Here is a 21,491-nt window from a genome sequence, read left to right on the forward strand (position 1 = left end):
GAATTGGAACTAAAAGCAAAGACAGGCCTACAATGTTTTAAATTGAACATGGATGCAAGAAGTCCAACACTAAAAGGACAAAGGACTTATATATCAACTATTAATAAGTCAACCAGGATATTTTTACTTGGTTTCACCTTTAATCAACTGCTTGCCAAATGATACTAGTTAGAGTGTACTCAGGACAAAAATTTTGCGTTAGGAATTTTTGTAATGAATTGCTGATGTGGTGTGCTGACTTTTTAGGAGCGAAGAACGGGGAAGTAGAGTCTAGTGCCACACACCCATCGACAGAGTTTCTTGTCGATATTGATATTGTGAGCGGAGAATAATTGTTGGTAGCACAAAAGTTGATCAATAATTCAAAGACATACTAAATAGTGTAGTTTTTGCTAAATACACAGGATCATTTACCTAAAATGTAGACGGGAAATATTGTAAATATATTTTAAAGAATATAATAAAAAATAATAAATCATCTTTATTTGGGCCGATGTTTTATGGTTCTATAAAGTGAATCAATTCAATTGTATCAACTACAACAACATTTTTTACAAATTTTACTATCAGCTTATTCTAAGCTTATTAATAACTCCACTAACTCTATGTACAGTTGAAGTAAATGAGTATTAGTTCAGCTGGTTTCATTACTAAATCGACAATAAACATATCATTGTAAAAAAATGAGCAAATATAAACTTATTTTTGTTATACACACCCCTTCGAATTAAAATACAAAATTCATTCACAACTTTGATACTCAGTATCATTTACATCCATCGCATATATAATAATTATCAGTCATTTCATTTACTATAAACAATACCGCTTATACACGAAATAAAATGAGAAAATCGTATTCTCAAAAAAGACAAATAGTTACAAAATCTTATCAGTAAAATAAATAGGACTTAGCTACATAATATAGCACTTTACTATTCGCCATCTGCAACGTTGGCTGAGGAACCTCTAGCAACACTCCCAACAATTCTTGATCCAGAACCCATTATGGTTTGAAAGGAAGTTGCAGCATTCTGAAAAACGTAACTTCGTTATTTGTGGAAAAATTCTCTCTCGAAAACTATTTACAAAGTTTTAGTTAGAGTTAATTGAAACATGGAAAAAGGTAGGTGACAAAAAACAATACATTTCTTTTGTCATACGAAATGTTTCAATACAAGATTAGTTTTATTAGGGTTCAGAGAATGTAAAGATGGCAATTAAATGATACATAATGATTATTAATTGAATGACAATAGCTTGTTGGTTGGTCAGATTTAATGATTTCCTTCTGGAACAGAGCTAAAGAAAGAAGAATACGTGTTATGAAATGAAAAAATCATTCGAATTATGATGGATAGAATGTTTTTTATGATGCGATGGTTCTACGAATTTCAGATAAAGATTTTTTATTATAGAATTGTTATTATGAAATCAAATACTACACAGTAGGAAGTTAACTATAGAGAAATGACGATTTTCATGACTTCATGCTGAAGAAAGATGATGTAAAATGAAGATACCATGGGTTTATCAGTTTACCATTGTAGTTCATGTCGACTAAGAATAATCTCCGTCAATAGACGGAACTTCCCTATTTGTAGGAATAGAACTACTTCCTGCAAAATTCAAAGATCCACTGGATAATGTTCTGCCTAAACTTTTTACTGCATCCTAGAAAAAACCGCTTTATTATAGATTGGTTGTTAATTGCATATTGGAATAGATTCAGTCGATACTTGACGATAATTGAACTCATATACCTATAATTCTTATAGAAAGTTGATTTGGAAACTTTACTGTTGGAATATCTAAACATTATAAATCTAAAAAAAAGCTCAAGTGGGATATTTAGTATTAAATTTTCTTCTAAAATTATATCTACCCTCTAGCGGAGTTCAAAGTAACTGAGAGTATTATAAAATCTCAGAAGGAGAAGGATATCTCACTTCAAAGTTTATAATATTCGAAAATATTTGGTCGTTTTTCCTTCCAGTATGTTGGCACTTAATTTCTCTGCTTAAGAATTCATATTGTGGCATCTTTTGTTAAAATTAATGAGAAATGTATTATATTTTTAAGAAGCTCTCAATGAGAGGAACAAATATGGTTTATTTGTTTTATGTGGAATGAGTTCTTCTTCTTTTATTTCGATTGAAAAAAATGATGCAATTTCATATTATCAAGAATCGAATACAGAAAAGATCGAATTACCTGAAATGCTGACCCCAAGAAACCAGAAATGGCTCTAGTTACATTAACTGCTGCGCTCAGAAGTCTACCTCTCACCATAGAACCAGCTTCATCAGAAACTCCACTAACTGGTCTCAATCTGACTGGAGGAAGGGTTGGTCTTGCTCTCGTTGTTGGAGTTTCATCCTCAATATCGTCCGATATACTATTACTGACGGAAACAGGAGAAATTGTTGAAGTCCTTACAGCTCTACTACCCGATTTCCTACTTTTGGTCGTTGTTTCAGTAGTTGTTACTCTCTTCCTCTGAGAAATTGCTCTTGTCACAGGTCTTGTTTCTCTTTCAGATACTCCGCTTGATCCAGGCATGAACACTTGAACATTCTCCCTATTCAAACTTTGAAGGCTCTTAAAAGAGCTCAAATCCAAATTTTTGGCTGCCGATGGATCTTTTTGGATCGCTTCGAGTTGTTTAATCAGTTTTTGTATATCTTCCTGTGATAATGAGTTTTGTTTTTGCGTTTTAGGTGGCGGAGAAACAACAGGTGTTATATGTGTTGGTTCGTTGGTGAGAATGTCCTCGTCAACAACTTTCGGTTTAGGTTTTTTAGTTGTAGGTTTAATTTTTCGAGTTGGTGCTTTTGTTGGTGGAGGAGCAATTGCATCGAGGAGCCAACCGAGTCGTTGGAGTAAGGGTCCTCGAGTAGCTTGAGTAGTTACTTTTGGTTTTTTTGTAGTTCTTCTAGTTGGTTTCATCGTTGTTACCTCATCTTTTTGAGTGAAAAATCCCTGAAATAACAATTGTTAATGATGTATCCTTTCTGATTCATATTTAGAAGAGAGATTTTATTTACCGATTGATCCAATTGCTTTGCTAATTGTTTAGGAGTAGATGGGCCAATGCCTCTCTCCTTCAGAAGAGCAGCAAGAATAGCATCATTAGATGTACCATACGTTGTTTCTTTCTGTGGAGATGGTGTCACTCCATTCATATTCAACAATTTTATCAAATTTTCAATTTGCCTCATTCTTTCCTTTTCTGTTTCATCGTCTGATTTTAATGTTGTTACTTCTGTCGTAGTAGTGGCTCTAGTAGTTGTTGTTGCTTTTGGAGTTGTTGTGGCTTTTGGAGTTGTTGTGGCTCTAGGAGTTTTAACTTTTCGACTATCTCTGTCCTTCGCTAGAGAAATAATCTAGAGAAAAAAATCAATTTATTGACTATGTTCCCATGTTCAGTAGAGTATTTGTCATTGAAGGCGTTTAACTAGAAATGAGGCTTACCCTGTTTGCTAGATTACCAGATTGTCCATTTCCAAAACCGTTCAAGTTCTAGAAAATAAATTTTGTTTGAGAAACCTGCCTTGACAATTTTAAAAACTATCGTCATAACACTCACCAAATTAGTTAGCAGAGATAATTGTTTCAATATTGCTGCCTGTTCTTGCTCCAAACGTCTTATCATCTCCAAATCTTGCTTCTGTTGTTCTGTCAACTTCTTTTTAGGTTTTATGCTATCTATCGGTTTCTTCAAAAGTTCTTCTAAACTCTCAGTCGTTATTTCTTTTTCAGTTGTGGATGTTTGAACAGTAGTAGTTGTCGGTATAGTTGTAGTTTTCACTGTACTACTCAAATCGATATTAGTTCTTCTAGGCCTTTCAGTGCTAAACAGTGACAATAGAGGGAAGTCACTAGGATTGAAATATGGGAAAACGGTGGTAGATAGTAGTCCTTTCCCAGTTCTCGAGGAAACTGCTGGTTTACTGGTGAATGCAGGGGGTGTTGAAGAATCGTCCATCTCACTCATCATAACCGCTGGAGTACTTGTTGAAATTATAGTTGTAATAGGAGGACTAGTTATTGGGGAAACGGTTGTAGTTATTGTTCTTGTAGTGGTGGTTCTTTCTCTCTTAGTCGTTGTTTCCGCTATTCTTGTAGTTGGAACTGTTGTAGTGGTTGCTCTTGCAGTAGTAGTTGTTCCTTCTGTCGTTGTCTCCATTTTTTTTGTAGTTGGAACTGCTGTGGTAGTGGGAATTGATGTTGTTGTGGTTGCAGCAGTAGTAGTTAAAATAGTTGTCGTTAAAGGTGCCCGATATGTCGACGAGAATCTGAAGGGAATTTGTGTAGTCGGATTAGCAGGAAACCGTGTTGTTCCTATTGACTGTAGAGTTGATATTAATGTACTTAAGAACGAAGGTGTACTAGAAATACTCAAAGGTGTAACAGTCACTGTAGGGAGGACTGTAATTGTTGAACTTCCGATTGCGTTGTCTTCAACCTAAAAATGAACTCAAATAAGGTAAGCATATTGAAAAGATAAGAGTGATCAAATCAAATCTTCAGGTGATAATTGACCAGAATATTTAAATTATTTTATATGCATCTGCACTATGGACTGATACAATATTTTCGATTTGATTGAAAATTAAATAGGAAATATTAATGATTTGATCAATCGTACGAATCTTTTATTCTTGGAAATCATTAAAAAACCTTGCCTTGTTGTCAACTTCGACAATTTTATTGTCTTCCCATGTTTCCAAAGGCTTATTATTTTTCAATTGAGATAAAAGTTGTTCCAAACTGATAATCTCCGTGGTGGGCTGTTAAAAAGATAGTTCGAAATTATTGAAATCATCATGGAATGAAGTTCCGAAACTGCATCTTTTTCTCCAAATGCTCGTGACAATCAAGGCTTTGATTTCAATAAAAACCACTCAAGCATCGTCTCGTTCAATTACAAGGTAATTGAAAATCTTTCTGATTCGTCTGATTTCTTACCTTTGTTGTTGATTCCTGAACAGGGGGTGTATTATTTACAAGGCTATTATAGGCTTGGACAGTTTTTCCGTTAAGCAATTCTGATAACGAAGGCAAAGTTGTGGAAGGAGCAAGTGTAGAACTGCTAATTACATTGTCGGGAATGACAGTATTAGAAGATGGTTCTTCTCTAGTAACAGATTCAACAGTTGTTGAATCAATTAGAGCTGTCATCCCAGCAGTGGTTGGTATAGTTTCTGGTTTATTTGTGGTAGTATTCATACTATTTACAGAACTTGAGAGGGTTGTGCTCACCTATAAGTGAATAGTTGGATAAGCAAATATTGATCTGGGCTAGAGATCAACCGTTAATGATGTTAATGGCCTAGTGCGAAGAGTTACAACAAATTGGAGTTTCTACTAATTTCTTATAAGCTTTAAATTTCAAAAACTGAAATAATTGCATAGAATTGAAAAACATTTGCACTCCAATTTGCTGGTCACCTGATCGTTCCAACTTCTTAAAAATAGAGTTAGTTATGACTTATCACCCATTCATTATTTACAACACATAAAGTGCATCAAGAATACAAAACAATTAAAGGAGTGTCAGGTGACCATAAGATGGAAAAGCTGTGAAGCCAGAACCAAAAGTTATCGTCAATAAAAATACCATTTGAATATTGGGGTTATCCATTTCGTTGCCTTGGTCTGGTGTTACTTGGTTACTTGTTATATCTTGCAAAGGTGGAGGATTTGCTCTAGTATCGAAACCGCTTACCCTTATTACAGGTTCCATTGGAATAAGGGTACCATTTGGGTACTTTCTAATGACAGTATTGTTAGGATACACTCCAACAATCACAAATGGTGTTTCTTTAGGGTAGACAAGAGGCCTTTTTCTTAAAATTGTGTTATTCGGTAATACTGCGAATATGAAGTAATCTGGGCCCATAGATGAAGTATCAATATTATTCGATACTTCGTCTTCTACATTCTGCAGCAATTTTCCCATACGTCCAGAAACAGGAGTGGTACCATTGGCAATAGAAGGTGTGGTAGTAGAAGACGGTGTGTTAGAAGTATTAACAGTGGTTACAGACGAAAAAGTGGTTGTGTTGTTTTCATTTGGTAATGTGGTAGATTCAGATGTTGTATTCTGAACAATTGAACCAGTCGTTGTAACAGTGATAGTTGTTGTGTCAATTGGTAATATGGAAGGTTCAGATGTTGTGTTCTGATCATTTGAACCTGTCATTGAAATTGTGGTGGCATTTATTTCAGTTGGTAATGTAGTAGATTCAGAGGCTGTTTGCTGAGTATCTGAACTAGTTGTTGGAACAGTTACTGTTGGTGTACTTGTTATTCTTCCTTGAATAGTAGAAGAATCAAATCCAATTGGAGAATTTGTTGCTTTTGTAGATGTTTCAAATGTATTTTGTGAGTCTTTGTCATCTGAGGTCGAATCAGTGATTCCTCCAGTCGTCAAAAAACTATCCTGAGTTTTTCCAGGGATGGAAATAGTACTAGTCAAAAAATCATCAGGCGTGATAGCATTCGAAATTAAATCATTAGCAGAAAATATAGATACGCTATCTGGACTTACTTCAAACCTAGAAAATGTTGGTATGGTCGAGAAATATGAGAAAATATTTTCTGTACTAGATTGACTAGTAGTTCCTTCAGGGATATCAATTCCTTTTTCAGTGGAACCTTCTGTTAATATTGTATTTTCTCGTACTGTAGACGTTTCAACTGAAATTGAAGGATCATCTGTCGATGAAATTGTTGGTACTTCATTTGTTGAAGATATGGAAATAGTAGTACTTGGAAGTGAAGCAGTACTTGAAGTCATTTCCATTGATGTAATGGTAGTTACTGAAGTATTAAGTGGTTCTTCAGTAGAAGATTTCATCATTGGGAAAGATGTGGTAGTAATACTAGTAGTCATGGATGGTGTATTAGTCATCAAAGTAGTAGTAGTTTCTGAAGTTGTGGTAGTCAATGGTTTCAGAGTGGTGCTCATAGCAGGAGTGAAAAGAGACGTTGCAGTTGGTATTTCAGAAGTTATTGTTTCTGATGTCGTTTTTCTAGTTGTGGTAAAGCTATTTGTGGAAGTACTAGTTGGAGTGGATGTAGTAGAGAAACCATTGAGAGCGAGAAGGCTTTTGATATTCATTATAATCGGATGACTTCTTGGTGTGGTTGAAAAGAGTATGTTATCTTCTATATATTGTGGTGAAGTGGATACATCTAATGATATAGATAAAGGTGCATCAGCCGTTGAAGACATAGTTGTGGTTGTTTCTGATAGGTCGGTAGTGGTGGTACCAGTCATGTTAACTTCAGGTGTAGATGTGAATGATTCAGAAGAAGATTCATTAGAATTTTCACCAGTGGAAGATTTCAAAGTAACTGAAGGAGTCACAGAAGGTGTAGCGTACATATAGTTAGAAAGTTTAGGAGTCACATAAACCAATTTAGTTGGTTCGGGGAGTTTAGTAGAGTCGGGATGTTGGGTTGTTAAAGAATTTAAAATGTCCAAGAGTTTTCCGATCGTTCGCTTCTGCAATACTTGCTCGTCTGATATGGTATCAAGTACCACTAGTGGATTCATAGTAGTGCTAGGTGCCGGTGTTGAAGAAAAAGATGCAATTTCTAAATCTAATTGACTAGGTGTAGTGGTTATAGCGCTCAGAGTGTTAAAATTGGTACCTACTTGTTTTGGATTGTCTGTCGTAACAACTGTGGTTGTTTCAGTAGTAGTAGCCTGAATAGCTGATAACGAATCTAATATTCTTTGTATGATTGTCGTTGGTTTTTCGCTCGTCGAAGCGTCTCGCTTGTTCGATTTGAGTTTTTGTTGTGTCGAGTCGTCTGTTCTTGATGATTTTTCGATAGATTTCTTTGGCGCCAGACTAAGAATAGCTGAGCTCTTTGTCGGCTCTGGTGATGAGGGAGAAACGAAATTGACATTCGTTGGCTCTGTCGTTATATTTATTCCAGTTATCGAATTTATGATTCTCTCTATGATGGATACAGGTTTCTCCGTAGTTTGAATGCCTTTTGCTTGTTTGGGGTCCTTGGAATGTTAAAATTAAGGAATTAATGAAAAATTTTTGTGGTGGAAATCTTGACGACAATTCTCGTGACATGTTTTCTTTATTTAAAATCCCACATGGGATTTAATGTTCCTAAGCCGTAAAAATGTTGAAGAATTTGCCAAAAAATACTGGTTTTGTGGTAAATTTGGACTGAAAAAACATATTTTGGGTTTAATTCCCGGTACTTCTTAGATAGAGCGGTATATTTGAGTATTGTCATCAAAATTGAAACGAAATATCTAGATGAAATTCAATGAGTTCTCGATGTATTCTTTCTAAAGTAGCACTAGGTATATTTACCAAAGAGTTAGAATTAGTATCCTCAGAACCTGGATAATCTCCCTTTATCAAGTTAGCTGACGATATGCTTCGATTTGGAATATCGAATGTTATATATTCTATTCCTAGATCGTGATCTTCTTGTAGCTTTGCCTGAAATGTGTTAGGAATATTCACCTGTATTTCGATACCGACTTCTGATATTTTTGTCTTGTAATGGAAAAAGTTGTGAAGGATGTTGAATAATGGAGAAGGAAAAAATAAAATATGAAACAAAAAGGAAGAAAAGAAATGAAATATGAATGGAAAAGGAAGATATGAAATGTGTAGTGGAAACATTAGTAATGAAATGTGCTTCAAAATACGTTAAGAAAATTTTATTACAAAATTATATAAAATCTGATACAAAAATAAAATGGTACACCTTTTTCCTATATAGCCTTAGTACTAAAATATGACTTAGTATGTTATATTCTATTCTAGTTTAAAATCAAAGTGAAAGGGAATACTCACGTTTTTCCAACTAACACCAAAAATAATACCGCTCATTGATGTTCGATTATTTTCAAATCTTTTTGATACACATCTGTTAGGTAGGAATGACCTACGTAGATTTGCAGTAGGTACCTATGTTGACTTTTTATAACAAAAAACCTTGAACCTACATTTTAAATATTTATTTACTTTTTATTCTTTTAAATTTTAGTAAAGGACTATCCCTAACAATTTAATACCTAACAGATCAGTTTTCAAATATTGCCAGTCCATTGAAATTATTAGAATCAAAATTTAAAATTCTTTCAAGGTAATCCCTTTGTAATGCCTTCAAAAAAAGTATACATAATTGTATTAAAAGTTGTTAAGTGCATTAATTTTTTTATAATTCTGTTTCCACTGAAAACGTCTAATAATTATATACATACGTGAAATTTCTAACTTTTCAGGTCGCGTCAAGAAAATATTTTTATTGTTGAGTTAGATATCTACCTACATAAGCTGAAACACCAAGAATTTTCAATATTTACATCAAGAATGATAAGAAGAAAATGAAATGAGTGAATGAAAACTTGTTATACCAATAAAGAATACAGACATATACATACAATACTTACTGCCTAAAATAAGTACCCACACCAATGTGCATATTTATAATGAGTATTAAGAAAGGGATGACGTTGAAGTGTAGCTGATGTAGATGTGCAGTAGACTCCCTTAAAAGCATGTGAAAACCTCTTCTATAGCCCTGCATATTCCTTAAGCAGAAACAAAGTGAGGTTAGTTGATAAGACCATGACCGTACCTTGATATAATAAAGTCAAACATTTCAACTAATACAAGAAAAATCTACAAGATGCACCATTCTATTATGTATGAGAACACAAAAAATTGGTTTTTTTTCGTCTATTGGTTTCATATCAGGATAATGATTAGGGTTCATTCAACAATATCGGTTTTATTGACAATGTAATTGGATCATTGGATGAAACAATTGAATCAAGATAATTGAAAAAAGTACTTACCGTTGCACTATATGATCGTACTGAAGGTATAGTAGGTATATACGCTGGTGGAGCAGTTGAAGTTCTTGGAGCTGACCTAGATGATCCACTGGATCTATATTTTGAGCTATAGCGACTGCTTTTCTGAATTGGAGTGTTTGTTAACTGAAAAAATCATTTATATTATTAGGTTATCGTAGACATCACTTCAAAAATTATTCCAAAATAACAAATCAAGCCACTAATCGGTATCAATATAATTAATCCGAAGGACCCCCTGAATTTTTGGTTCCCCCCCTGAAATATCGTATGAGCACAAAATATAACATCAATTCAACCAGATGGACCTGGAAATCTTGGCCCCCCTTAAAAAATCCTGGCCCTCTATTCATGAAAGCTGATAATATCAAAATAGTTATTTATAATACAAGTGCAGAAGGCATTGATATTCTTCCACGAGTTCAAAATTCAAAAACGAGCCACGAAGTGGCGAGTTTTGGAATGAACGAGTGGTAGAATGAGCCTTCTGTACGAGTATTATACATTATTTTCTCTAATTAATTGCATTTTCATTGAAATTAATGAAAAATTTCCATAAATATATTTTAGTGATTTTTGCATTGAAAAATGTTGGTTGGCAGAACTGATTAAAATTGATGAATTGACAGATAAAGCCGTGGCGGAAAGTTCGGAGTACAAACATAGAATAGTTATTTATAATACAAGTGCAGAAGGCATTGATATTCTTCCACGTGTTCAAAATTCAAAAACGAGCCACGAAGTGGCGAGTTTTGGAATGAACGAGTGGTAGAATGAGCCTTCTGTACGAGTATTATACATTATTTTCTCTAATTCATTGCATTTTCATTGAAATTAATGAAATATTTCCATAAATATAATTTAGTGATTTTTGCATTGAAAAATGTTGGTTGGCAGAACTGATTTCTTTAAGGCAAATTGATGAATTGACAGATAAAGCCGTGGCGGAAAGTTCGGAGTACCAACATATAATAATAAAATATAACCATGAAAACTGTGCGTTTCTGATATATTCTCGCACGATTTTGTTCTACAAGATGTGGTTGAATGAACGGATTAGCCACAGAATTAGAGAAAATTACATTACCTGTCCACGGTTACTTCCAATATCAACAACATTCCTGGTTTTGTTGAGTGAGTATTTTTCATTATCTTTATTCTTTCGATTGGAATATAAGCCTTTGGTAGCACTGAATGGTTTCGGACTTGATACAGAAATTTCCTTCGTGGCTGAATTGAACTTAGAGTGAAACTTGTTTTCTTTTGGTTCCTTTGTTGGTTTCAAAGTAGACCTGGACACTATTTTCTCAGCGGAAGCTGCCATTGTTTTTTTATTTTTCAACCCAAGGTTTTTGAAACTTGGAGCCAGTCGTTTTTTCGTTGGTTTGAATGTTGTCGACGTAGTGGAAGTCTTAGGCCGAACTTCGTTGTCCAATTCTCCTCCCTAGAATGCAAAAGCTCTTGAGTCAGGAAATGAATCATTACAGTAATCTATAATCAATTGAAAAGGTTAAGCAAAAATAAAATAGCAGTGGTATTTATAAAAAAAATAAGGTTTTATAGAAAAAATTGAGTATATATTTTCTTTTTATTCGCGTTTTTTAGGCGATCTTTCCAGTAACAGAGCGTTTTGTTTCGTCCGTTTTTTTTTTTTGAATTTTTGATGTTATATGATAGATAAAGTTCGACTTACTGATTTAGATATGGAATTCATATTTATGTAATTTTTTCAAGAAACATCGTATGAATCCTGAGACCATTATATCACAACCTATAGTAATAGATTTGTGCCTTATCGTGTTTACAATTTCTCAAACCAAGCATTGCACGTTACATCGCTTTATGCATTACCCTCAGTTTGCTTGTGGACTTTTCACCAGTGCCATTGTTTCAAGATCAAATATCGCCACTGGCAATATACAGGTGCCCGAAACTTTTATTTAGGTTTACGAGTATGTTGTTGTTCTTGAATATATATTCCAGTTCTGCAAAAGTCACCCATGTCTGTCTTATTCACCTGCTTAACTCCACTGTCTGCTTCATTCTATCCACCAATCATTGCATTTCCAAGATAGATACATTTTGTTAACTTTGAAGATTAAGTAGATGTCTATTTCGCAGATACTCATCAATATCTTTGTATTTGAGGTGGTCATTTTTAAGACAATAACCTTTTCCGTAGCGTATGCCAACTCTTTGAGCATTTGGGCCAGTTTTTGGGCATCACTGCTAATCAGGACTTGGGACAATATCATTTGCAAATCGGAAATTGTCCAGGTAAGATCCATAGATGTTAATACCTTTCGTTTCCCATTGTTACGATTTGAAATTTGTTTTCCACTATTTTTCTTCAATTTCCTTCGATTTGCGTCACGCTATATACACGAAATTTTGAAAAAAGCTTGTAATAGTTATTCTTCATATACAGGAAAAATTTCAAGCCGATCTAATTCAGAATCAATTTGGAAACATTGATTGTTTTTTTTTTAATAATCTACTTGGATTTTATTATAGTTCTGATGATGAGATAAGCTTAAAATTATGCGTGGCTCCAGAAATTGTTAATTCAAAAAAAAAAATTTCAACTGGGGCATTTATAATACAAATCTATCCTGGAAATTCTAAAGTTCTAAAGTTATATACCACCGGACAGATATAATCGATTTTGGGGGCGGATTCATCATCAGTGACTCGAATCTTATCGTTTGAAACCATTTCCAGCTCAAAATTCGAAAATTATAGACATTTGGACGAAATCAAATATTCAATTTCATGATATATCCGATCATGTTAAAATTTCACGTGTAGCTATATAATAAAAAATTTCACACACATTTTTCAAATATGTGTTTGGTTGGGTGATTGCTCCGTGAAACACAAGTGTTTGAAACCACTTGATTGCACAACAGCTTGTTTGAGCGCTTTCCAGAATTAGAGAAAATTCGAGAAGAAATAAAAAAAAGCTGATAAAACCATAGAAAATTCAAGCATAAAATAAAAAAATTTTTTGGTAAGAAATAAATATACACTTACTACTTTCCACAGAATCTGTGGAAAGTAGTAAGTGTTTATATTTATTTTTTACCAAATCAATATGAATTTCCACCAAGTAAAGACTGAATCGATTAAATAAAAAAATAATGTTTCAGTACTTATATTAGTTAAAATTTTGCTAGTAGCTCTACAGCGTGTCCCAAAAAGACACGAAATGTAGATCAGAATATACTTGATGTGAAATAATCGTTCATATGAAAATCTCACAGTTTTCAAGATATTTGATGTTTTATGAAAATGATAATTTTTTTTTCACTTCAAATACATTTTTCCATGCCATAGGTACAATTGAATACTTTCCTAATCACTTTCTTTCCGTGAATGTTGTTTAATGATTGCTTCAATTTATGCACTGAAAAATTGCACAAAAAATTATACAGGGATTCTGAAAAAAAAATGTTTAAAATTCATGTTTTGGAGAAAGTGTTTTTCTGTCCAAATTTGATCTGAGATGGTGTAAAAAAGCACTAGATATTTAGTCGAAAAGTTGCCTATCTGTGAGGATTTCGAGAAGGTAACATTTCTGTGAAAAACTAATTTTGTCACATTTTCCACAAAATCTTTAATTTTGCACACCCAAAAACGAGAATTTCGAACATTTTTTTTCAGAATACCTTTATAATATTTTTTGCAAATTTTCAGTGCATGAATTGAAGCCGTCATTTAACAATATTCACGGAAATAACTGATCAGAAAAGGATTTAATTGTACCTATGGCATGAAAGAATGTATTCAAAGTGAATAAAAACAAACTTCTCATAAACACCAAATATCTCGAAAACTGTGAGACTTTCATATAAACGATTTTTTCACATCAGGTAGAGCACATTCTGATCTACATTCCGTTTTAGTTTGACGTGGTCTTTTTGGGACACCCTGTATAACAATTCAAAGCTTGATACAAAATTCCATATGGATCATCACGTCAGCAGAATCATAGAATATTTAAGCATAATACCGAAACAAATTACCCAATATTTCCAACCAGGTTGAAATTTAAATTGTATAGGTGTGTAAAGTAATCATTCGCATTTTCATGCCTAATTTTAGGTGAATGGAATGCTCAAGAGCTCCTAAAACCATGTTAGTGCTTTTCACAAATGTTTGTGTTAAAAACCACACACATTCTATTGTAGATTGAATGACTGTCACGTCGCTGAAAAATACATAGGTAATATCTTCATTAAACAGATCATTCATTCATAATGTCGATTACAATCAGAAATTATCGTGACAAAAAACTAATTCAGTTATCTCAGAAGGCAATCGTCAACAATAAAAAGCTGCACGGTTGCAAGTGGTTACGGCAATGATATTCGGTTATTTCATACTTACCTATATTTATCATTTTGCCAATCAAGCGTACCTTCACGAACTGTAAATCTAGTTTGCTGGACGGAATCGAAACAACTTTCTCTTTTAAAAGTTGTTGTATTAAGCTGGGGTCACAATTGGTCCAGCTTACATTATGATAATATTCCACTTGCAATATTGAGAGGTTTGTATCAATTTATTATGTATTGAATAGTGCACTTGTAATTCTTGGCTCCGAAATCCGCATCCTGTTTCATTATTTAATTGAACCTGAATTGAATATTAGTCATTCAATCAAAATTGTTTATTATGACAATGATATTAAGTCCAATATTTTAACTGCAAATGCCTATATATAATACAGTTATGGAAAAATGAAACTAACTGAGAAACCCTCTGACCTTGCAGCATGTGATTTTTAGTTTATGATTTCCAATAATTATGAGGGAAAAATTGTATAAACTTCTCCCTGATATTAAAATAGTTTGAATTATGGAATATGTATAATACAAAAATCGATAAAAATTTCTTCTGCGATCTCGAAAACTTTCTGAATTAATATTCCTAGCCAATTTCTTGAGAACCACACACCTTCATGCAATTGAAATCGTATAACGTTACAAGTCTATTCAATAGGTACAACATATATTATTCAACACAAATTCCTAGACTTAATAATTCGATAGTTATAGTTCAAATATTCTATAAGTAAGAAGGAAACAATAAATCTGGATGTGTTTTCTGAAGTGTTTTTCATATAAATTGTAATATCTGATAGAATAGGAAGTTGTAAAGAACCGTTATGTAAAATTGGGGATATTTTTTATTTTTGATATTTCACATAATCTAAATTTGCTGTCAGTTCATATCCTCTTTTCAGCTGATTTAGAACATTGGTGCTATTGAATGAAATACGAAATTAATGAATATATGTATGTCAATACGATAAATCATTTCGAAATTTTAATTTTTACGGTAAAATGAATATTTGAGATTATTAATTTATATACTGTACAAGGTGGGCAAATTTCGATGTTTCAACACTACAACTTTCAAATCTGATCTAATTTTTTTTTTCTGAGAAACTAATGAGAGTAAAATTCCTTTTTTGCCATCTTATTTTGTTTTACAGTCATAAGCGCAAGAAAAAATGGCATATCGAAAAAAATTCATATCTCCTCTAACACTGATGATAGAGCTCTTAATTAAAACGAAGTTATGAACCAAAGTTATGTTTTTTTTTAATGGGAACATTCTTGTCATTTTTTGAAAGCCTAATTTTTACTGATTTCAAAAATATACACCATCGTATTGTTTGTATCAATATAAATAATAGAAAATGGTCAAAACATTTTTTTCATCTAAAATTCTCAATGTTTCTATGGTTTCAACTGTTGATGGGCACAGAAAAAAGTGCTTCCTATAACAAGATCAGTCTCTCTCCATCAATCTCATTTTTCTATGCTTTTCACTAATTTCTACGAAATTTGAATCTAGGTATATTTTATAAATTTTTATATTTCACATTAGATTAGGAAATAACGAAAAAATCCACATGATCAACTGTTTCAATCGATACAGTTGTAATGAGATGGATATACATCAGAAGATTATTTTTATGGGTCTCCTGTATCCAGAATTAATACGCACAAGTACCAATCAATTTCAAATAGGATATGAAGTAACGCAAATATAAATTAGATCTGATTTAATCATAAAAGGAACAAGGAACACCTAATTGTGATATCACAAACCATACGATGTTGTATATTTCTGAAATCACTAAAATGTAGTGTTAAAAAAAAGTCACAGAAATCTAGTTGTTCCCATTTAAAAAACCTTAACTTTGGGTAATAGCTTCGTAATTGAAAATCCTGCTAAAAAGACGAGCACGCCAGTGGATTCTACGTGAAAAAATGCCTATATAATGTTTTAATTTCAGAGCTCCATCATCAGCATTAGCGGAGATATACATTTTTTTCGATATCGCCATTTTTCTAATTTCTGCTTATAACTCGAAAACAAGAGAAGGCGGCCGAAAATGAATACTACTCTTGTTAGTTTCTCAGAATAAGAGAACGAGAAAGGGTTAACAGATTTTGACAATCTTCTCTGATTCAAAAGTTGTAATGATAAAACATCGATATTTGCCTACCCTGTACATATACCTATATCGAAAGTAGTTATGAAATATAATTCTGAATCTCCCACACTCCTATTTTAAAAAAATTATTCGAATGATTTGAGTTGATATTTAACGCGTGAATACCTCATATTTTACATCAATTATCTAAACACTTCCTCTACTGTAATCACATCTTGTTCAGCAACTACACACGGAAGAATTGAAATATGAAAGTGGCAATTATAATTGTTTATTAAGTAGTTACAAAAAAGTTGGAATCATCAACATATCACACGCGAAGTAAGATGCATAGCAAAATTGACTACGATAATTATTTCCTCAAAAATCTTTCTGAAATCCCCTCGAGAATTTAAGACTAATCAACAAAGATTTGTATGGGGATATTCTTGAGTTTTAGCAAGAATTCGAACCTTATCATTTGAAACTATTTCTGACTCGAAAATTACTTACATTGTGACAAAATGATAGAGCGATATGTTCAGGGAACGAGCACTCAAAAAGAGTAAAATAAACGGCAATAATAGGTGAGTGAATCAAAAAAATCATTAACACAGATAATGGCATATTACTTAAAATAACGTAATAAGGAAATGAAAAACAAATTTGCGTTTCATTTATCTTCAATCAACTATTGTTGGGTGGGTAAATAAAGAAGTAGTAAATAAATACTTACATATTTTATTGGATAGGTCGTGGTTCTCGATGGTACATTCGGAGAAGCCAACACTGATCTGGGTGCTTCGGAAGAACTCACGATTTTGTCGATCTTCTTCGTTTTGGTGTCTTCTGCTGGTACGTTAGACGGCCTTGACTCCTGAAAGAACGCCAAGTTCATTGTTATTGAATATCCATTGTGTTATCCAACGGAATATGATCTTATGTTTTATTGTCGGTGATTGAGGTCATGTTGTTATCTTGAAGAAGTCATTATAGTATTTAAGGAAGAGATTATAAGATCGTAAAGCTAAGTTATAAGAAAACTCCTTAAAACAAATGAACATCAAATTAAATATTTAGTTACTCACTTTAACTTGTTTTTTGGAATGGATGAGGGCTTTGAAGGGCGCTGGATAATTATCTGAATCACTAATGTTCTCTTCTGAGCTGGTAAGTCCATTCAATTTTGCTTCCAAGGACTTTTTGTTCGCCAATCTTTTACCACCAGGCCTTGCAATGGGTTTTCTTGTAACAGTCCTCTTAGAAGTAACCTCTGTAACCTGAGATTCAACTGACTCCTTGATTTCTGTCTTCCTCTGCGGTTTTCTCCTAACTTTCATACTTGATACCCTACTCGAGATGGAAACATCTGAACGCGTAGAAATCGATGGTATCGTAGAAGCAGGTGGATTTATCACTTTGTTCTCACTTTCTGTAGCTGAATGAATGAGTTCATCCAATTGGTTTGGTTTTCTTCCAGAGTCGGAAATGATTTTTGTCTCTCCCTCAAAAAGAGGAAGGACCTCCAGTTTAGATTCGTCTATATTTAAAGGGGATCCAGCATTGAATCTTTGACGTGAAGGTCTCGTAACCTGATCTTCGTTTCTAGATCTGAAAGTTTGTCTTCTACTAGTACCACTGCTCACTTGGTCTGGAGCTACTGAACTTCCTCTACTTCTTCCTCTATTACTCACAGATCTAGAGTTCTGTGTCAGGTCTAACTGTGATTTCGGCACTTCTGCTTCAATTTTTCTACCAGTCCTCGATCTGATTGAAGGTGTTTCCTCCTTTGCTGAGAAAACGGATGAAGCTCTTCTTGGAGCTGGTGCACTTGTTGTAGATGGTGAATCAGCTCTTTTCCTTCCATTTCTTCTGGATGGAATAGTAACTGTTTGTGGTACTACTTCAGCAGGCTTTCTGGTTGCCCGTGTTCTTGATCTGCCTGATGTGACTGCATCATTGTTTCTTGGAGTAGTATTACTTCTACTCCTCACCTGTTGCGTATCTTCACTGGCAGATCGTCCTCTTGGTGATGCGCTATATTCTTCTAATGTTCTAGGAGAAACTCTAGGAACCGATTCGAAATTTTCTACAACATTCTTATTAGATCTTCCTCTTGGTGGTATGGAAACTTCCTCATTTCTTGAGTTAGTATTGAGTCTAGTTCTTATGGTTTTTTTAATAGTTTTCTTAGGGAGTGGAGGTTGACTCAGAATTTCGGGTATACCAATTGGAGGTGGTAGTTTGGGCATTGAGTTTCTAACTATTTCTTTTCTCAGTTCAGCCTCGTCTTTGATGGGATCGGATATTTTGTTTACAAGACTTGGATTATCGTCTCTAAGAGGAGGTACTTCATTAAAGGAATCTTGTTTTGGAAGTGCTCTTGACTCTTCAATTACAGACGATCTTCTGGATGAAGTATATGTATTTTCATTCCTTGAACGGGAAGAACCACCTCTAGAGTTAGGAATAATATTATCGTTTGTTATTCTAGCGTTGCCATTTCTAAATCCTCTTTCATTTCCAGATCTGGAGGCCCCATTTCTCACATCAGATCTTCGTTCCATCTCTCTACTTCCACTACTTCTCACATTGTTCCTTGTAATAGGTACAACTTTTTCATTCACTTTTGGCTGGATGTCTTCTAAATCTTCTCTGAATAAGGAAGATTTATCAGTGCCAACTTTAACAGTCGGAATTTCTTGTTCTTCAGAAAACTTTTCTACGCTAGATTCTGCTGAGTTAGGTCCTTCTGCGAATTGGGGATCAGTTTCCATAGATTTTGAAGAACTGTGCTGAGGTTCGAAGTTAGGTTCTGGAAGTGCTTTCAGTTTTGGTGTAGCACCACCCTCATCCACCATTTCTTGGACAGCATAGCTTAGAGTTGACGATAGGGGTACAGGATAGTTTGGTTTTTCTACAGGTGCAGCGGTTCGAGTATCTTGTCTTCTTCTAGAAGGTATTCTTCTATTTGATGTTTCTGACGGGGGTGAATATTCTGATTCTGTGTTGGTAAATCTGGACCTTCCTCGTCCTCGTACTGGTGAAGGATCTGAATTTGACGCTTCTTGCCTCTGGAAAAAGAGAAAAGTTTCGAATTAAAAACAATTTAACAATTATTTAGGTTATATTTGTACTCATGCATTGATGAAAATCAGACTTGATTCCGTCGCATAGAGTCTTTATACCTAATACTTTACTGTTTGGTAAATTTACTCTTCGTTCGATTTAGTGCCTTTAATTTGAACAATATTATTATTTAAAAAAAAGTTATCAAATCGGTTACTTTTTAAATAATAGTTATTTAATGTACAAGTGCAGAAGGCATTGATATTCTTCCACGAGTTCAAAATTCAAAAACGAGCCACGATGTGGCGAGTTTTTGAATGAACTAGTGGTAGTATGAGCCTTCTGTGCGAGTATTATACATTATTTTCTCTAATTCACTGAATTTTTATTGAAAAACATGAAATATTCCCATGGATATCGTTCAGTGATTTTTGCATTGAAGAATGTGGATTGGTAGATGAGCTTTCTGAATCACAAATTTCAGAGTTGAAAATAAATTCGTGGCAGGATAGTTCCGAATACCAACATATTATGTAGATATTTGTGAATGCAGTAGTGGACTTTAAATAGTCTGTTGTATTCCTTGTCTGTAATAAATAAATGAATAATAACAAAATATAATCATGAAATCTGTGCGAATTTACAATATTCTCACACAATTTTGTTCTACAAGATGTGGCAAAATAAACCTATTAACCACAGAATTAGAGAATAGTTTATTCTAAAACAAGTTCCTTTCATTCTGCCATACCTTGTAGAACAGAATCGTGTTGGAATATGCCAGTTTCACACAGATATATTTCATAATTCTATGTTGGTCCTTGGAACTCTACCAATATTTTTCAACAAAAAATTACTAAAAGATTTTCATGGAAATATTCTATTAATTTGAATAGGAATTCAAAAATTCTAATACAAGTTGCAGAATGGGCTCCTATTCCAACACGAATGCGAAATTCAAAAACGAGCGACAAAGGAGCGAGTTTTCGAACGCATGAGTGTTGGAATTGCCTTCTGCAACGAGTATTAGACGATATTTTCTCTATTTCAGTCAAGTTTTATGAAATATTTTCGAAATTCAATGAAAACTTCGGATTAAACATCCTAGTGACTTTTGTATTGTATCTTGACAGTCGGTATGGCTGTTACGAAAATTAACAGGTAACGGAATTTGAATATGAATCGTACATTTCGAATTTTAAAATAATTCACAATTACGCATTAAATTCATGAATTACGTCTGAGAAATCGATTTAACACCCCCAGAATTAAGCGAAATTGCGAATAATGTTGCAAATAATTTCACGATATCCAAATTATATTATATTGACAATTATTGACGTTTGTTGAAAATTGATAGGATTTGATAAGTCGGTATAGACAACCACAAAACGAAAAATATAACTGAAAACGATGCTGTAATGAGTTCATTACATCAATGTTTTTAGAACTGTAAGGAACTCATTACGATACTGAAATAGAGAAATACATTTTTTATGGCCATTTTCCATATATTCTCAACTAAATCTATTATGGACAGTTCTCACTTTAAGTGCGCTACGTTGAACTAATAGTTAATTAATTCGCTCGATTCACAAGACAAAACTACCGTATCCACATTTCATGGATTTGCAAGAATATGAGCATTGAACATAACCTTCTTGTTGACTTTATATCATTATAATTGACAGAAAATAGCCTATTTATATTATACCATCGTCTTCTCAGAATTCAATCCTTGATAAATATTTCTCCAAATTAACCATCCGCATAAAAAAATTCTTTCGAATTGAGAGACCTTGACGAATTACAACGATTAATCGGTCCACGAGGTTTATTTAATACCTATCATTTTGGGTCAAATGCAACATTAGAAGGTCAAACATGTTAATTAATTTTGTCGAATATTCATTACTATGAAACCACAAATAGAAATATCACTCGCCATCAGGTTTATGGCAATAATCTTCATAAATTTAGATCATTAGATGATGCATTTATTCGGCATCAAACATTCCACCATATAGGGGCATCTAAATTAAAGATCCATAATTTTACAATTCAACACCACAAAGAGATATAACTATTACTTAAACTGGG

At 33.5% G+C, this 21,491-nt stretch overlaps 1 protein-coding gene across 6 annotated transcripts in view; it reads right to left on the bottom strand.

The window, feature by feature from the left end:
- Positions 1-461: 461 nt before the first annotated feature.
- LOC123684724 (mucin-17-like) overlaps positions 462-21,491 on the bottom strand; it is a 50,869-nt gene continuing 29,839 nt past the window's right edge. The window contains exons 3-15 of one of the 6 annotated variants that reach the window (XM_045624107.1): positions 17,411-19,396; positions 17,059-17,199; positions 10,959-11,315; positions 9,854-9,997; positions 8,355-8,486; positions 5,624-8,032; positions 4,972-5,265; positions 3,590-4,468; positions 3,475-3,522; positions 3,048-3,386; positions 2,215-2,982; positions 1,543-1,674; positions 462-1,034 (exon numbers count right to left, since the gene is read on the bottom strand). In XM_045624107.1, coding sequence (XP_045480063.1) covers positions 1,561-1,674; positions 2,215-2,982; positions 3,048-3,386; positions 3,475-3,522; positions 3,590-4,468; positions 4,972-5,265; positions 5,624-8,032; positions 8,355-8,486; positions 9,854-9,997; positions 10,959-11,315; positions 17,059-17,199; positions 17,411-19,396 — 7,611 coding nt within the window. In that variant the 3' untranslated portion in view covers positions 462-1,034; positions 1,543-1,560. Of the gene's footprint in view, positions 1,035-1,523; positions 1,675-2,214; positions 2,983-3,047; positions 3,387-3,474; positions 3,523-3,589; positions 4,469-4,971; positions 5,266-5,623; positions 8,033-8,354; positions 8,487-9,853; positions 9,998-10,958; positions 11,316-17,055; positions 17,200-17,410; positions 19,397-21,491 lie in introns of all 6 variants that reach the window. The other 5 variants (XM_045624109.1, XM_045624105.1, XM_045624106.1 and 2 more) reach the window with 5 other exon arrangements.

The sequence above is a fragment of the Harmonia axyridis genome, chromosome 7 (assembly GCF_914767665.1).
Source record: "Harmonia axyridis chromosome 7, icHarAxyr1.1, whole genome shotgun sequence".
In the NCBI taxonomy this organism is placed as follows: domain Eukaryota; kingdom Metazoa; phylum Arthropoda; class Insecta; order Coleoptera; family Coccinellidae; genus Harmonia; species Harmonia axyridis.